At 48.7% G+C, this 19,126-nt stretch overlaps 1 protein-coding gene across 1 annotated transcript; it reads left to right on the forward strand.

The window, feature by feature from the left end:
- Positions 1 to 412: 412 nt before the first annotated feature.
- LOC120035675 (carbohydrate sulfotransferase 3-like) lies at positions 413 to 8,435 on the forward strand. The gene is made up of 3 exons (XM_038982243.1): positions 413 to 556; positions 901 to 1,088; positions 7,259 to 8,435. The coding sequence occupies exons 1-3, from the start codon at positions 477 to 479 to the stop codon at positions 8,326 to 8,328; spliced, it is 1,338 nt and encodes a 445-aa protein (XP_038838171.1). The 5' UTR covers positions 413 to 476; the 3' UTR covers positions 8,329 to 8,435.
- Positions 8,436 to 19,126: the final 10,691 nt, after the last annotated feature.

Below are 19,126 nucleotides of genomic sequence, written 5' to 3' on the forward strand. Positions count from 1 at the left end.
TATAGCATACTGTATGTGGAACCTGTGATACTTTCTCCTCTATTTGACTGGTTATCAACAGATTAGTTTTCAGAAGATTTAATCTAACACAACTATACTATAACAATTTATGTAAACGTTACTATAACAATTTAAGTCATCTATACTATTACAATGTTAGTCATTTATATTATAACAATTTAAGTCATCTATACTATAACAATTGAATTCCTCTATACTATAACAGTTTAAGTTGTTTTTAAGGATTGTGTTCTTTTTTACAGTACTGTAGCGTGAAAGTGTGACTGACAGTTTAGTAATGCTAATCTCATTTTGCAGAATGAAGCAGCCGTGTAGACGATGGAAAATACAACAACGAACAACTGGAGGACTCTTTGAATAGGCAGCGGGAGTCTGGAGGAGAGAAGAAGATTGGCAGAAGCTATTAAGAAGACATTCCGTGACAGCAGCAGATCCCGACACAGCTACATCACAGAATGAGGATGAAATACACAATCTCCCTTGTCTTCATTGTGGCACTGGTCATCATTGAGAAGGAAAACAACATTATCTCACGGTAAACCTCAGCCCATCTCCATGATCAACAGAGAGAGTGTTTGTGTGTGTGTTTGTGTGTGTGTGCATTAGGCCTGTCTGTCTGTACTGATCTCCCTCAGATTGGAACAGACTCACCATTATTCAGAGCGGTGTGTTTGGGACATTCGTTTCAGCTACTCACAAAGCGGTATCAAGTGTCATGCTGTGTTTTCCAAGTAGTCTGATTGGATGAAGTAGGCATGTTGTCTCGATTTCAATTGCATTGATTGTTTACTGACTTTAATTGATTCCACTGTCTGTGGATAAGATGGTCTTGTAAAACTATAAAACATGTTGTTTAACACTGCCAACCCTGTCTTGTAGGGTTTCAGACAAGCTCACCCCAAAGCAGACCCCCCAGACACCCCTCCAGCCCAGTAACTCTGCCCCAGCCTCAGCCCTGGGTCTCCTGAAGTTGAACGACTCCTCCTTCACTACCCTGAGCAAGCTGGACCCTGTCTTCACCCTCATGAAGAGACGCCTGGAGAACTACACCGAGCAGAGGTCTGTGTGTGTATCATGATATACTATTTATCATACAGTAAGACAAACAGTCTGGCCTTAATGGCCACATGCACTCTTAAATCTACATCCTGTACAGCCAGGAGAGGACTGGTCATCCCTCAGAGCCTGGTTCCTCTCTACCCAGTACAGTCAGGAGAGGACTGGTCACCCCTCAGAGCCTGGTTCCTCTCTACCCAGTACAGTCAGGAGAGGACTGGCCACCACTCAGAGCCTGGTTCCTCTCTACCCAGTACAGTCAGGAGAGGACTGGTCACCCCTCAGAGCCTGGTTCCTCTCTACCCAGTACAGTCAGGAGAGGACTGGCCACCACTCAGAGCCTGGTTCCTCTCTACCCAGTACAGTCAGGAGAGGACTGGTCATCCCTCAGAGCCTGGTTCCTCTCTACCCAGTACAGCCAGGAGAGGACTGGCCATCCCTCAGAGACTGGTTCCTCTCTACCCAGTACAGTCAGGAGAGGACTGGTCACCCCTCAGAGCCTGGTTCCTCTCTACCCAGTACAGTCAGGAGAGGACTGGTCACCCCTCAGAGCCTGGTTCCTCTCTACCCAGTACAGTCAGGAGAGGACTGGCCATCCCTCAGAGACTGGTTCCTCTCTACCCAGTACAGTCAGGAGAGGACTGGTCACCCCTCAGAGCCTGGTTCCTCTCTACCCAGTACAGTCAGGAGAGGACTGGTCACCCCTCAGAGCCTGGTTCCTCTTTACCCAGTACAGTCAGGAGAGGACTGGTCACCCCTCAGAGCCTGGTTCCTCTCTACCCAGTACAGTCAGGAGAGGACTGGTCACCACTCAGAGCCTGGTTCCTCTTTACCCAGTACAGTCAGGAGAGGACTGGTCATCCCTCAGAGCCTGGTTCCTCTCTACCCAGTACAGTCAGGAGAGGACTGGCCACCCCTCAGAGCCTGGTTCCTCTCTACCCAGTACAGTCAGGAGAGGACTGGTCACCCCTCAGAGCCTGGTTCCTCTCTACCCAGTACAGCCAGAAGAGGACTGGTCACCCCTCAGAGCCTGGTTCCTCTCTACCCAGTACAGTCAGGAGAGGACTGGTCACCCCTCAGAGCCTGGTTCCTCTTTACCCAGTACAGTCAGGAGAGGACTGGCCACCCCTCAGAGCCTGGTTCCTCTCTACCCAGTACAGTCAGGAGAGGACTGGTCACCCCTCAGAGCCTGGTTCCTCTCTACCCAGTACAGCCAGAAGAGGACTGGTCACCCCTCAGAGCCTGGTTCCTCTCTACCCAGTACAGTCAGGAGAGGACTGGCCACCCCTCAGAGCCTGGTTCCTCTCTACCCAGTACAGTTGGGAGAGGACTGGCCATCCCTCAGAGCCTGGTTCCTCTCTACCCAGTACAGTCAGGAGAGGACTGGTCACCCCTCAGAGCCTGGTTCCTCTCTACCCAGTACAGTCAGGAGAGGACTGGTCACCCCTCAGAGCCTGGTTCCTCTCTACCCAGTACAGTCAGGAGAGGACTGGCCACCCCTCAGAGCCTGGTTCCTCTCTACCCAGTACAACCAGGAGAGGACTGGCCACCCATCAGAGCCTGGTTCCTCTCTACCCAGTACAGCCAGGAGAGGACTGGCCACCCCTCAGAGCCTGGTTCCTCTCTACCCAGTACAGCCAGGAGAGGACTGGTCACCCCTCAGAGCCTGGTTCCTCTCTACCCAGTACAGTCAGGAGAGGACTGGTCACCCCTCAGAGCCTGGTTCCTCTCTACCCAGTACAGCCAGGAGAGGACTGGCCACCCCTCAGAGCCTGGTTACTCTCTACCCAGTACAGCCAGAAGAGGACTGGTCACCCCTCAGAGCCTGGTTCCTCTCTACCCAGTACAGCCAGGAGAGGACTGGTCACCCCTCAGAGCCTGGTTCCTCTCTACCCAGTACAGCCAGGAGAGGACTGGCCACCCCTCAGAGACTGGTTCCTCTCTACCCAGTACAGTCAGGAGAGGACTGGCCACCCCTCAGAGCCTGGTTCCTCTCTACCCAGTACAGTCAGGAGAGGACTGGTCACCCCTCAGAGCCTGGTTCCTCTCTACCCAGTACAGCCAGGAGAGGACTGGTCACCCCTCAGAGCCTGGTTCCTCTCTACCCAGTACAGTCAGGAGAGGACTGGCCACCCCTCAGAGCCTGGTTCCTCTCTACCCAGTACAGTCAGGAGAGGACTGGTCACCCCTCAGAGCCTGGTTCCTCTCTACCCAGTACAGCCAGAAGAGGACTGGTCACCCCTCAGAGCCTGGTTCCTCTCTACCCAGTACAGTCAGGAGAGGACTGGTCACCCCTCAGAGCCTGGTTCCTCTTTACCCAGTACAGTCAGGAGAGGACTGGCCACCCCTCAGAGCCTGGTTCCTCTCTACCCAGTACAGTCAGGAGAGGACTGGTCACCCCTCAGAGCCTGGTTCCTCTCTACCCAGTACAGCCAGAAGAGGACTGGTCACCCCTCAGAGCCTGGTTCCTCTCTACCCAGTACAGTCAGGAGAGGACTGGCCACCCCTCAGAGCCTGGTTCCTCTCTACCCAGTACAGTTGGGAGAGGACTGGCCATCCCTCAGAGCCTGGTTCCTCTCTACCCAGTACAGTCAGGAGAGGACTGGTCACCCCTCAGAGCCTGGTTCCTCTCTACCCAGTACAGTCAGGAGAGGACTGGTCACCCCTCAGAGCCTGGTTCCTCTCTACCCAGTACAGTCAGGAGAGGACTGGCCACCCCTCAGAGCCTGGTTCCTCTCTACCCAGTACAGCCAGGAGAGGACTGGCCACCCCTCAGAGCCTGGTTCCTCTCTACCCAGTACAGCCAGGAGAGGACTGGCCACCCCTCAGAGCCTGGTTCCTCTCTATCCAGTACAGCCAGGAGAGGACTGGCCATCCCTCAGAGCCTGGTTCCTCTCTACCCAGTACAGCCAGGAGAGGACTGGCCACCACTCAGAGCCTGGTTCCTCTCTACCCAGTACAGCCAGGAGAGGACTGGTCACCCCTCAGAGCCTGGTTCCTCTCTACCCAGTACAGTCAGGAGAGGACTGGCCACCCCTCAGAGCCTGGTTACTCTCTACCCAGTACAGCCAGGAGAGGACTGGTCACCCCTCAGAGCCTGGTTCCTCTCTACCCAGTACAGTCAGGAGAGGACTGGTCACCCCTCAGAGCCTGGTTCCTCTCTACCCAGTACAGCCAGGAGAGGACTGGCCACCCCTCAGAGCCTGGTTACTCTCTACCCAGTACAGCCAGAAGAGGACTGGTCACCCCTCAGAGCCTGGTTCCTCTTTACCCAGTACAGTCAGGAGAGGACTGGCCACCCCTCAGAGCCTGGTTCCTCTCTACCCAGTACAGCCAGGAGAGGACTGGTCACCCCTCAGAGCCTGGTTCCTCTCTACCCAGTACAGTCAGGAGAGGACTGGTCACCCCTCAGAGCCTGGTTCCTCTCTACCCAGTACAGCCAGGAGAGGACTGGCCACCCCTCAGAGCCTGGTTACTCTCTACCCAGTACAGCCAGAAGAGGACTGGTCACCCCTCAGAGCCTGGTTCCTCTCTACCCAGTACAGCCAGGAGAGGACTGGTCACCCCTCAGAGCCTGGTTCCTCTCTACCCAGTACAGCCAGGAGAGGACTGGCCACCCCTCAGAGACTGGTTCCTCTCTACCCAGTACAGTCAGGAGAGGACTGGCCACCCCTCAGAGCCTGGTTCCTCTCTACCCAGTACAGTCAGGAGAGGACTGGTCACCCCTCAGAGCCTGGTTCCTCTCTACCCAGTACAGCCAGGAGAGGACTGGTCACCCCTCAGAGCCTGGTTCCTCTCTACCCAGTACAGCCAGGAGAGGACTGGCCACCCCTCAGAGCCTGGTTACTCTCTACCCAGTACAGCCAGAAGAGGACTGGTCACACCTCAGAGCCTGGTTCCTCTCTACCCAGTACAGCCAGGAGAGGACTGGTCACCCCTCAGAGCCTGGTTCCTCTCTACCCAGTACAGTCAGGAGAGGACTGGCCACCCCTCAGAGCCTGGTTCCTCTCTACCCAGAACAGCCAGGAGAGGACTGGCCACCCCTCAGAGCCTGGTTCCTCTCTACCCAGTACAGTCAGGAGAGGACTGGCCACCCCTCAGAGCCTGGTTATTCTTTACCCAGTACAGTCAGGAGAGGACTGGCCACCCCTCAGAGACTGGTTCCTCTCTACCCAGTACAGTCAGGAGAGGACTGGCCACCCCTCAGAGACTGGTTCCTCTCTACCCAGTACAGTCAGGAGAGGACTGGCCACCCCCCAGAGCCTGGTTCCTCTCTACCCAGTACAGTCAGGAGAGGACTGGTCACCCCTCAGAGCCTGGTTCCTCTCTACCCAGTACAGTCAGGAGAGGACTGGTCACCCCTCAGAGCCTGGTTCCTCTCTACCCAGTACAGTCAGGAGAGGACTGGCCACCCCTCAGAGCCTGGTTCCTCTCTACCCAGTACAGTCAGGAGAGGACTGGTCACCCCTCAGAGCCTGGTTCCTCTCTACCCAGTACAGTCAGGAGAGGACTGGCCACCCCTCAGAGCCTGGTTCCTCTCTACCCAGTACAGTCAGGAGAGGACTGGTCACCCCTCAGAGCCTGGTTCCTCTCTACCCAGTACAGTCAGGAGAGGACTGGCCACCCCTCAGAGCCTGGTTCCTCTCTACCCAGAACAGCCAGGAGAGGACTGGCCACCCCTCAGAGCCTGGTTCCTCTCTACCCAGTACAGTCAGGAGAGGACTGGCCACCCCTCAGAGCCGGGTTACTCTTTACCCAGTACAGTCAGGAGAGGACTGGCCACCCCTCAGAGACTGGTTCCTCTCTACCCAGTACAGTCAGGAGAGGACTGGCCACCCCTCAGAGACTGGTTCCTCTCTACCCAGTACAGTCAGGAGAGGACTGGCCACCCCCCAGAGCCTGGTTCCTCTCTACCCAGTACAATCAGGAGAGGACTGGCCACCCCTCAGAGCCTGGTTACTCTCTACCCAGTACAGCCAGGAGAGGACTGGTCACCCCTCAGAGCCTGGTTCCTCTCTACCCAGTACAGTCAGGAGAGGACTGGCCACCCCTCAGAGCCTGGTTCCTCTCTACCCAGTACAGTCAGGAGAGGACTGGTCACCCCTCAGAGCCTGGTTCCTCTCTACCCAATAAGGCCAGGAGAGGACTGGTCACCCCTCAGAGCCTGGTTCCTCTCTACCCAGTACAGCCAGGAGAGGACTGGTCACCCCTCAGAACCTGGTTCCTCTCTACCCAGTACAGCCAGGAGAGGACTGGCCACCCTTCAGAGCCTAGTTCCTCTCTACCCAGAACAGCCAGGAGAGGACTGGCCACCCCTCAGAGCCTGGTTCCTCTCTACCCAGTACAGTCAGGAGAGGACTGGCCACCCCTCAGAGCCTGGTTCCTCTCTACCCAGAACAGCCAGGAGAGGACTGGCCACCCCTCAGAGCCTGGTTCCTCTCTACCCAGTACAGCCAGGAGAGGACTGGCCAGCCCTCAGAGCCTGGTTCCTCTCTACCCAGTACAGCCAGGAGAGGACTGGCCACCCCTCAGAGCCTGGTTCCTCTCTATCCAGTACAGCCAGGAGAGGACTGGCCATCCCTCAGAGCCTGGTTCCTCTCTACCCAGTACAGTCAGGAGAGGACTGGCCACCCCTCAGAGCCTGGTTCCTCTCTACCCAGTACAGCCAGGAGAGGACTGGCCACCCCTCAGAGCCTGGTTCCTCTCTACCCAGTACAGTCAGGAGAGGACTGGTCACCCTTCAGAGCCTGGTTACTCTCTACCCAGTACAGTCAGGAGGGGACTGGCCACCATTCAGAGCCTGGTTCCTCTAGGTTTCTTTCTAGGTTCCTGCCTTCCAGGGAGTTTTTCCTAGACACTGTGCTTCTGTCTCTGCGTTGCTTGCTCTCTGGTTTCTTAGACTGGGTTTCTGAAAAGCACTTTGTGACAACTGCTGATGTAAAAAGGGATTCATAAAATATATGTGATTGATTGATACTACAGTACCTATAATGCTGTGTGTAACTAATCATGTTTGATCTCAGTAAAGACATTCCTGAAGCTAGCATAATGGTGTCCCCACTCCTCATCAGTATTTGTATGTGTGATGGCCAAGTGGTTTGGAATAACGTTAAAATAATGTATCCGATCTGATTGACATTGGACAATAAAGTTTTGTATTTTGTACTGTATTGTAGGTCAGACGTCATGGGGTCAGCAGGAAACAGAAAACACATCCTCCTATTGGCCACCACGCGGACAGGCTCCTCCTTCGTGGGCGAGTTCTTCAACCAGCAGGGAGAGAACATGTTCTACCTGTTCGAGCCGCTGTGGCACGTCGAGAGGTCGCTGACGTTAGAGGGCGGCGGGACCAACGCCACAGCCGCCGCCCGGGCCTACCGGGAAGTCCTCCAGGGGCTCTTCCTGTGTGACTTCACCCCTCTGGAGAGCTTTATTGACCCACTTCCTGTCGACCACGTCACCTCAGCCCTGTTCAGGAGAGAATCTAGCAGCTCTCTCTGTGAGGAGTCCGTCTGTAGCCCGTTCGTTAAGAAAGTCTTTGAACGCTACCATTGCCGGACCAGGAAGTGTGGTCCCCTCAACCTGACCATGGCGTCCGAGTCATGCCAGCAGAAGGAGCACAGGGCCATTAAATCCGTCCGGGTGCGTCAGCTGGAGACCCTGAGACCCCTCGCTGAGGACCCTCGTCTGGATATCAAGTTCATCCAGCTGGTGAGGGACCCCCGGGCGGTTCTGGCCTCCCGCATGGTGGCCTTCTCCGCCAAGTACAACAACTGGAAGAAGTGGGCCGTGGACGGAGACGTGCCCGTTGACGACGACGAGGTGAGGAAGCTGAAAGGGAACTGCGACAACATCAGGATGTCTGCGGAGGTTGGCCTGAGACAGCCGTCGTGGCTGAGGCGGAGGTACATGCTAGTACGTTACGAGGACATCGCCAGATTCCCTATGAGGAAGGCAGCGGAGATGTACAAGTTCACGGGGATCCCGTTCACTCCGCAGGTGAAGGACTGGGTACTAAAGAACACCCAGGCTTCCAATGAGGCGAGTGGGGTTTATTCAACACAGAAGAACTCCTCCGAGCAAGTAGAGAAATGGAGGTTCAGCATACCGTACAAACTGGCCCAGGTGGTGCAGAGAGTTTGTGGACCCACAATGAAACTGTTTGGGTACAGGTTTGTGAACAGTGAGGCGATGCTGACGGACAAGTCTATCAGTTTGATCGAAGAAAAGATTTTCATACAAAATTTTTAATAGACATTTTACGGTAACTCTGAACTCTGCTCATCAGACAAAGTGGACAAACAGATGTGATTATGAAGTGATAGTTGTGAGGATATTTATTGGGGACTGTACTAGTATACAACAGAGTAATGTATAAGACCCTTTATAGATACATATTAAATGATAACATGTTACACTCCAGGGTGTAGAAGGAAATACACATTTTTGTGTGTAATAAAAATGAATGAATACAAAAGCGAGTACTACCTTAACTTTTTACAGGGACATTTAACAAAAGAAAACTCTTGTTACATTAGTACTACATGGTAGAAATCCCTTGTTATATGAGTACTACATGGTAGAAAACCCCTTGTTATATGAGTACTACATGGTAGAAAACCCCTTGTTATATGAGTACTACATGGTAGAAAACCCCTTGTTATATGAGTACTACATGGTAGAAAACCCCTTGTTATATGAGTACTACATGGTAGAAAACCCCTTGTTATATGAGTACTACATGGTAGAAAACCCCTTGTTATATGAGTAATACGGTGGTAGAAAACCCCTTGTTATATGAGTACTACATGGTAGAAAACCCCTTGTTATATGAGTACTACATGGTAGAAAACCCCTTGTTATATGAGTACTACATGGTAGTAAACCCCTTGTTATATGAGTACTACATGGTAGAAAACCCCTTGTTATATGAGTACTACATGGTAGAAGACCCCTTGTTATATGAGTACTACATGGTAGAAAACCCCTTGTTATATGAGTAATACGGTGGTAGAAAACCCCTTGTTATATGAGTACTACATGGTAGAAAACCCCTTGTTATATGAGTACTACATGGTAGTAAACCCCTTGTTATATGAGTACTACATGGTAGAAAACCCCTTGTTATATGAGTACTACATGGTAGAAAACCCCTTGTTATATGAGTACTACATGGTAGAAAACCCCTTGTTATATGAGTACTACATGGTAGAAAACCCCTTGTTATATGAGTACTACATGGTAGAAAACCCCTTGTTATATGAGTACTACATGGTAGAAAACCCCTTGTTATATGAGTACTACATGGTAGAAAACCCCTTGTTATATGAGTACTACATGGTAGAAAACCCCTTGTTATATGAGTACTACATGGTAGAAAACCCCTTGTTATATGAGTACTACATGGTAGAAAACCCCTTGTTATATGAGTACTACATGGTAGAAAACCCCTTGTTATATGAGTACTACATGGTAGAAAACCCCTTGTTATATGAGTACTACATGGTAGAAAACCCTTGTTATATGAGTACTACATGGTAGAAGACCCCTTGTTATATGAGTACTACATGGTAGAAAACCCCTTGTTATATGAGTACTACATGGTAGAAAACCCCTTGTTATATGAGTACTACATGGTAGAAAACAATTGTTACATGAGTACTACATGGTAGAAAACCCTTGTTATATGAGTACTACATGGTAGAAAACCCTTGTTATATGAGTACTACATGGTAGAAAACCCTTGTTATATGAGTACTACATGGTAGAAAACCCCGTGTTATATGAGTAATACATGGTAGAAAACCCCTTGTTATATGAGTACTACATGGTAGAAAACCCTTGTTATATGAGTACTACATGGTAGAAAACCCCTTGTTATATGAGTACTACATGGTAGAAAACAATTGTTATTTGAGTACTACATGGTAGAAAAGTTGTTTGTTATGCACCTTTGCCACCTTCTTACCCCAACTAATTCAAGCTTTTTAAATCTGGTTGTCGGGTGGCAAAGCTTGAGTCCTTGAACAGTTTCCCTGTTGAAGTGTATTTTTTTTCTGTCAAGCAAGCCACGGGTTAATAACAGTAGCTGATTTTGAACTGAGCTGTAGAGAAGGGAGTTAAATGAATGGCTTGCTCTGTGTGTGTGGATAGCAAGACAGTAGCAGGACATTCCACTGTTTTGGTCTTGTATTTTCTATAGCATTTGCCTATAAAGAAGGGATGTTCTTTCATGTTAATTTAATATATTATTTTATTTGTATTGAGATTGAGAGATTATGGCTATGGCTTTTGCACATGCTACATAGATGGATAGTTTTCTCCCCGCTAACTGATGGGACCACTTACTTCCAGACCTGGGTTCAAATAGTAGTAGAAATCTTTCATACGGTTTTAGCACTTGCTTTAGCCTGCCAGGAGTGCCATATGGGCGGGGTTGGCTTGTTTTGAGATTATTCTATTGGTTAATAACACCAGCTAAAGTATTTGAAATGATTTTGAATACTATTTGAACCCAGGTCTGCCTCATGATCACATCAGCTAGGTGAGCGAGTATCTGTACATGCATGTTACTGTTTTAGTTTTAATTGGCTGTTAGTGTTTCACGTGGTGGAAGTGGACGGTGAGCGTAGCGACTCATTCTGTAAAAACAGATGTCTTCAGCGGTCCTGTATGTACAGACAAAGTGCGTCCCAAAAGGCACCCTGTTCCCCATAATGCACCATAGGGAATAGACACATACATTCCTCCTGCAGCTGGTTTGCAGAATTGTGTGTTTATCAGCAGCTTTCTGTCCTTTGACACAAGTCTCCTGGCTGGTGATGATGGACGAGAAGAGGACCAGGGGACTAAAAGACTGGGTCTACGTTCCAAATGGCATCCTATTCCGTATATAGTGCACTATTTTTGACCACTGCTCCATAGGGATCTGGTCATAGGTAGTGCACTATGTAGGGAACAGGTTGCCCATTGGGAGGCGTTATGGTTTTGTCTATATGTATGCCTATGCCTTTTCTCATTCTGGTGTTAAGTTAAATCCTTTGCTTTTCATTTCAGTGGAGTTCACTATTGTTGTATGTGGTTGTTTGGCTGTACAAGTAAATTGAATAATACTGACAAGTCTACTTTTGTTGTTTCCTTGTTTTGCTGTCAGATGTGTTTTAAACTGTAAGGTGACATTTCTTCAAATATATGTTCTATGTCTAGTGTAGCATTGCTTATTCATATGGAGAAATCTCAAACAGATTTGAAGGAAACTAGCCACGAACATTGGAGACATTCATTAAGCCCAGAGCAGGGCTCTCCAACCCTGTTCCTGGCCAGAGCTGGGCTCTCCAACCCTGTTTCTGGTAAGAGCTGGGCTCTCCAACCCTGCTCCTGGCCAGAGCAGGGCTCTCCAACCCTGTTTCTGGTAAGAGCTGGGCTCTCCAACCCTGTTTCTGGCCAGAGCAGGACTCTCCAACCCTGTTTCTGGTAAGAGCTGGGCTCTCCAACCCTGCTCCTGGCCAGAGCAGGGCTCTCCAACCCTGTTTCTGGTAAGAGCTGGGCTCTCCAACCCTGTTTCTGGCCAGAGCAGGACTCTCCAACCCTGTTTCTGGTAAGAGCTGGGCTCTCCAACCCTGTTTCTGGTAAGAGCTGGGCTCTCCAACCCTGTTTCTGGTAAGAGCTGGGCTCTCCAACCCTGTTTCTGGCCAGAGCAGAACTCTCCAACCCTGTTCCTGGCCAGAGCAGGACTCTCCAACCCTGTTTCTGGTAAGAGCTGGGCTCTCCAACCCTGTTTCTGGCCAGAGCAGGGCTCTCCAACCCTGTTTCTGGTAAGAGCTGGGCTCTCCAACCCTGTTTCTGGCCAGAGCAGGGCTCTCCAACCCTGTTCCTGGCCAGAGCTGGGCTCTCCAACCCTGTTCCTGGCCAGAGCAGGACTCTCCAACCCTGTTTCTGGTAAGAGCTGGGCTCTCCAACCCTGTTTCTGGCCAGAGCAGGGCTCTCCAACCCTGTTTCTGGCCAGAGCTGGGCTCTCCAACCCTGTTTCTGGCCAGAGCAGGGCTCTCCAACCCTGTTTCTGGCCAGAGCTGGACTCTCCAACCCTGTTCCTGGCCAGAGCAGGGCTCTCCAACCCTGTTTCTGGTAAGAGCTGGGCTCTCCAACCATGTTTCTGGCCAGATCAGGGCTCTCCAACCCTGTTCCTGGCCAGAGCTGGGCTCTCCTACCCTGTTCCTGGCCAGAGCAGGACTCTCCAACCCTGTTCCTGGCCAGAGCAGGGCTCTCCAACCCTGTTTCTGGTAAGAGCTGGGCTCTCCAACCATGTTTCTGGCCAGAGCAGGGCTCTCCAACCCTGTTCCTGGCCAGAGCAGGACTCTCCAACCCTGTTTCTGGCCAGAGCTGGGCTCTCCAACCCTGTTTCTGGTAAGAGCTGGGCTCTCCAACCCTGTTCCTGGCCAGAGCTGGGCTCTCCAACCCTGTTCCTGGCCAGAGCAGGGCTCTCCAACCCTGTTCCTGGCCAGAGCAGGGCTCTCCAACCCTGTTTCTGGCCAGAGCAGGACTCCAACCCTGTTTCTGAAGAGCTACCGTCCTGTAGGTTTTCACTCCAACCCTAATGTAGCACACCTGATTCTAATAATTAGCTGGTTAATAAGCAGAATCAGGTTAGTTGGAGCAAAAACTTACAGATCGGTAGCTCTCCAGGAACAGGGTTGTTATTGGTATTTATTATGGATCCCCATTAGCTGCTACCAAGGCAGCAGCTACTCTTCCTGGGGTTTATTATGGATCCCCATTAGCTGCTACCAAGGCAGCAGCTACTCTTCCTGGGGTTTATTATGGATCCCCATTAGCTGCTACCAAGGCAGCAGCTACTCTTCCTGGGGACCGGCAAAATTAAGGCAGTTATACAATTTTAAAAACATTACAATACAATCGCAGCTTTCACAACACACTGTGTGCTCTCAGGCCCCTACTCCACTACCACACATATACAATACAAAATCTATGGGTACGTGTGTGTATAGTGCATATGTTATTGTGTGTGTGTATGCATGTGTCTGTGCCTATGTTTGTGTTGCTTCACGCTGTTCCATAAAATGTATTTTTATCTGTTTTATACATCTGGTTAGAGGAGATATATGGTTATATCTCCTCCTCCCTACTGCTTGCATCAGTTACTTTTTATTTATTGTATTTATTTATTTAACCTTTATTTAACTTGGCAAGTCAGTTAAGAACACATTCTTCGGCCTACCAAAAGGCAAAAGGCCTCCTGCGGGGATGGGGGCTGGGATAAAAAATATATATAAATATAGGACAAAACACACATCATGACAAGAGAGACAACACAACACTACATAAAGAGAGATCTAAGACAACAACATAGCGAGGCAACAACACAGCATGGTAGGAACACAACATGGTAGGAACACAACATGGTAGAAACACAACATGGTAGCAACACAACATGGTAGGAACACAACATGGTAGGAACACAACATGGTAGGAACACAACATGGTAGGAACACAACATGGTAGAAACACAACATGGTAGAAACACAACATGGTAGGAACACAACATGGTAGGAACACAACATGGTAGGAACACAACATGGTAGCAACACAACATGGTAGGAACACAACATGGTAGCAACACAACATGGTAGCAACACAACATGGTAGCAACACAACATGGTAGGAACACAACATGGTAGCAACACAACATGGTAGCAACACAGCATGGTAGGAACACAACATGGTAGCAACACAACATGGTAGCAACACAACATGGTAGCAACACAACATGGTAGGAACACAACATGGTAGCAACACAACATGGTAGCAACACAGCATGGTAGGAACACAACATGGTAGGAACACAACATGGTAGCAACACAACATGGTAGCAACACAACATGGTAGCAACACAGCATGGTAGCAACACAACATGGTAGCAACACAGCATGGTAGCAACACAACATGGTAGCAGCACAAAACATGGTACAAACATTATTGGGCACAGACAACGGCACAAAGGGCAAGAAGGTAGAGACAACAATGCATCACGTGAAGCAGCCACAACTGTCAGTAAGAGTGTCCATGGTTGAGTCTTTGAATGAAGAGATTGAGATAAAACTGTCCAGTTTGAGTGTTTGTTGCAGCTCTTTCCAGTCACTTGCTGCAGTGAACTGAAAAGACGAGCGACCCATGGATGTGTGTGCTTTGGGGACCTTTAACAGAATGTGACTGGCAGAATGGGTGTTGTATGTGGAGGATGAGGGCTGCAGTAGATATCTCAGATAGGGGGGAGTGAGGCCTAAGAGGGTTTTATAAATAAGTATCAACCAGTGGGTCTCGTGACGGGTTTAAAGAGATGACCAGTTTACAGAGGAATATAGAGTGCAGTGATGTGTCCTATAAGGGGCATTGGTGGCAAATCTGATGGCTGAATGGTAAAGAACATCTAGCCACTCGAGAGGACCCTTACCTGCCGATCTATAAATGATGTCTCCGTAATCTAGCATGGGTAGAATGGTCATCAGAATCAGGGTTAGTTTGGCAGCTGGGGTGAAAGAGGAGCGATTACGATAGAGGAAACTAAGTCTATATGTAACTTTAGCCTGCAGCTTTGATATGTGCTGAGAGAAGGACAGTGTACTGTCTAGCCATACTCCCAAGTACTAGTATGAGGTGACTACCTCAAGCTCTAAACCCTCAGAGGTAGTAATCACACCTGTGGGGTTACCAAACCACATGACCTTTGTTTGGAGGTGTTCAGAACAAGGTTAAGGGTAGAGAAAGCTTATTGGACACTAAGAAAGCTTTGTTGTAGAGCATTTAACACAACATCTGGGGATGGGCCAGCTGAGTATAAGACTGTATCATCTGCATATAAATGGATAAGAGAGCTTCCTACTGCCTGAGCTATGTTATTGATGTAAATTGAGAAGAGCGTGGGGCCTAGGATCGAGCATTGGGGTACACCCTTAGTGACAGGCAGTGGCTGAGACAGCAGATGTTCTGACTTTATACACTGCACTTTTTGAGAGAGGTAGTTAGCAAACCAGGCCAAAGACATCTCAGAGACACCAATACTCCTTTGACGGCCCACAATAATGGAAGGGTCTACCGTATCAACAGCTTTGGCCAAGTCAATAAAAATAGCAGCACAACATTGCTTAGAATCAAGGGCAATGGGGACATCATTGAGGACCTTTAAGGTTGCAGTGACACATCCATAAGCGGAAACCAGATTGCATACTCGAGAGAATACTATAGACATCAAGAAAGCCAGTAAGTTGATTATTGACAAGTTTTTCCAACAGTTTTGATAAACAGGGCAAAATAGAAATAGGCATATAACAGTTAGGATCAGCTTGATCTCCCCCTTTAAATAAAGGATGAACCGTGGCTGCCTTCCAAGCAATGGGAATCTCCCCAGAAGGAGAGACAGGTCAAAAAGGTTGGAGATAGGCTTGGCTATGATAGGGGCAGCAATCTTAAAGAAGAAAGGGTCTAAACCATCTGACCCAGATGTTTTTTGGTGGTCAAGTTTAAGGAGCTCCTTTATTACCTTGGACTCAGTGACTGCCTGCTGGGAGAAACTTTGTAGCGGGGCAGGAGAAAAATAGGGAGAAGCATCGGGGATAGTCGCATTAGAAGGGATGGGAGATGAGGAAATGTTGGCGGCATGGCTGAGTCAAATAGGAATCCTGACTTCTTAGGGATAGCCCCCTTTTTTCGCCTAAAATGACATACCAAATCTAACTGCCTGTAGCTCAGGACCTGAAGCAAAGATATGCATATTCTTGGTACCATTTGAAAGGAAGCACTTTGAAGTTTGTGGAAATGTGAATTGAATGTAGGAGAATATAACACAATAGATCTGGTAGAAGAAAATACAAAATAAACTGTTTTTTTTCTTCCACCGGCTTTGAAATGCAAGAGAAAGGTTCAAGTTCTAGCCATCACTCTGGTTGTAATTCCGATGGTGTCCACAAGATGGCAGCAGTGTATTTGCAAAGTATCAGAAGGATAACTTGAAGTACGAGCGTTCTCCATGACATTTAGTGCGAAGTCACCCAGGTACTTTTGGGCAAATCGTGAAGGAGACCTTTGCATTCATATTACATTTTTCTGAAATAATATTGTCAAATCTGTATACTTGGACTTTGATTTAGCTTTTCCAGTATTAGTAGCCATATTATAAGTTCAACATTTGCAAAACAACCAGTTTTCATAACTTCATAACTCTTCCAAAAGGAAAAGGCATGCTGTCGCAAAAGGTTAGCACCTGCATTTTGCAACAGACACAGGCTTTCAGGATACTCCCATAAAGCCCAGCTCGTTGGCTATCTAGCTAGCTTTGTTTGACCCCGATTGGTGCTTATTTGAAAAAGATACAGTCGGTCAAATGAAGACCAGCCGCGTCATCGGCGTGCCATGAAGGCGTCGCTCTCTGACCAAATACGGTGTCCTATAGGATATACTACACCCCTAATGATATAGTGAAATCTGGTTACATTCTAGGATCTCTGAGGAATACTTACGGACGTGATTTGACCGGTTGAAACAACGTTTAGGGTTAGATTTTCACAGATTACTTTCTTTGCAGATTGAACGAGTGGAAATACAAAATCGATTGTGCGTGCTATATGGACCCTTTTTAGGATATGAGCAAGATTTCAGAATGTAAGTATACATTTCACCTTCAGAGGTGAATTTATCAAACCTATTGCCGTGAAAAAAGTGTTTTGTTGTTAGGAGTTCCCTTCAAACAATAGCATGGCATTTTTTTTGCAGTAATAGCTACTGTAAATTGGACAGTGCAGTTGTATTAACAATAATTTAACCTTTCAGCCGATATAAGACACTTATATGTACAGACATTTGTTGTTTCTCTAGAATCTGCGATCTTGACACAAGGCGCAGCATGATTTACAACTGTCCCGTTGACGGGACAGTGGACGGGACGCCGATCCCTAAGAAGTTTTTTAATGAAGTGGTGATTAAAGAGCTCAGCCATGTGCTTCTTATCAGTAACAACCACATCGTCAACATTAAGGGACATGGGCAGCTGTGAGGAGGAGGGTTTATTCTCCAGCTCTTTAACCGTTTTCCAGAACTTCTTGGGGTTAGACCCACAGAGAGAGAACTGCTCCTTAAAGTAACTAACTTTGGCCTTCCGGATAGCCTGAGTGCACTTATTTCTCATTTGCCTGAACGAGAGCCAGTCAGCTTGAGTATGCGTGTGCCGAGCCTTTCACCAAACGCAGTTCTTGAGGTGGAGTAACTCTGCTAGATCACGGTCGAACCACTTGATGTGGAATAGAGTTCCATGTAGTCATGGCTCTATGTAGTACTGTGCACCTCCCATAGTCTGTTCTGGACTTGGAGACTGTGAAGAGACCTCTGGTGGCATGTCTTGTGGGGTATGCGTTGGTGTCCGTGCTGTGCGCCAGCAGTTCAAACAGACAGCTTGGTGCAGTCAACATGTCAACACCTCTCATAAATACAAGTAGTGATGAAGTCAATCTCTCCTCCACTTTGAGCTAGGAGAGATTGACATGCATGTCATTAATGTTAGCTCTCTGTGTACATCCAAGGGCCAGCCGTGCTGCCCTGTTCTGAGCCAATTACAATTTTCCTGAGTCCCTTTTTGTGGTACCTGATCACACAGTATTCCAGGTGCGACAAAACTAGGGTCTGTAGGCCCTGCCTTGTTGATAGTGTTGTTAAGAAGGCAGAGCAGTGCTTTGTTATGGACAGACTTCTCCCCATCTTAGCTACTGTTGAATCAATCTGTTTAGTCACCTCAACTTGCTAAATGTCTACATTATTTATTACAAGATTCAGTTGAGGTTTAGGTTTTAGTGAATGATTTTTGTCCCAAATGTAATGCTTTTAGTTTTGGAAATATTTAGGACTAACTTATTCCTTGCCACGCACTCTGAAACAATGTAGTACTGTTCACCTCCCGGTCAGAGAGCCCTGAATCAGAGCAATATGTTTAGAATGTGAATATACATTCTAGATATATGGTTCTGATTCAGACATGCAATTCATTTTCTATTATGACTTAACAGTAGAATCAAACAGTAGCCTACTTTTTGAATGACTGGTCATTTCATGGAAGCTCTATGAAAGAACCCCCAACCAAGAGGTCTGTGAGAACTGGGACAGGAGACTTGACAGTTTGGGGTTTGTGGCACACTTCTGTTTAATAAGTGTGACTTATTCATTTTCTCCAGTTCAGAGAATGAATTTGATTGAGCGTATCCCATTTTTACTTCCCCTCGACCTCCGTCCACAGCATGTGCTTGTACATAGCCCAACCCTCCAACCAACCCTCCAACCAACCCTCCAACTAACCCTCCAACCTTGCCTTCGAGGAAGCTGGAAGCACGGTGGTTGTAGGAGCCAGCTGCTCAGCTAACAGCATGTTTACAATGGTGCTGGCCTAGCTATTTAAGTCTTCCCAACCTAGCAATTTCCTCCAGCTTTACATATAATATGGTCAGAGTGATTTTTGCCTCCACCTGACAACGCCTGCCTACATAAACCAATGGGAGCCTATCGTCTGCGACACAGATGCAGGGGCACCGACACAATTAGAGGCACACACACTCTCACAGACACGCTCACACACTCAGGCAAGGACACACATACACACACGCACATGGCGTCATAAACAGCGTGTTCTTGTATACACCATAACATATGTAGGCTACCACAGCAACACCCCTAAATCAACGCAACCACACATTCACAAAATCACTGGTCCTTTTGTAGGTCTATCTCAAGTAGACTGGTTGATTATGCATCTCTCCCTTAGCTCACACACACACACACACACAGACACACACACAGACACACACACACACACACATACACACACACACACACACACACACACACACACACACACACACACACACACACACACACACACACACACACACACACACACACACACACACACACACAGACACACACACACAGACACACACACACAGACAGACACAGACACACACACAGACACACACACACAGACACACACACACAGACA

Source organism: Salvelinus namaycush, unplaced genomic scaffold, assembly GCF_016432855.1.
Source record: "Salvelinus namaycush isolate Seneca unplaced genomic scaffold, SaNama_1.0 Scaffold1089, whole genome shotgun sequence".
NCBI classification, from domain to species: Eukaryota; Metazoa; Chordata; class Actinopteri; order Salmoniformes; family Salmonidae; genus Salvelinus; species Salvelinus namaycush.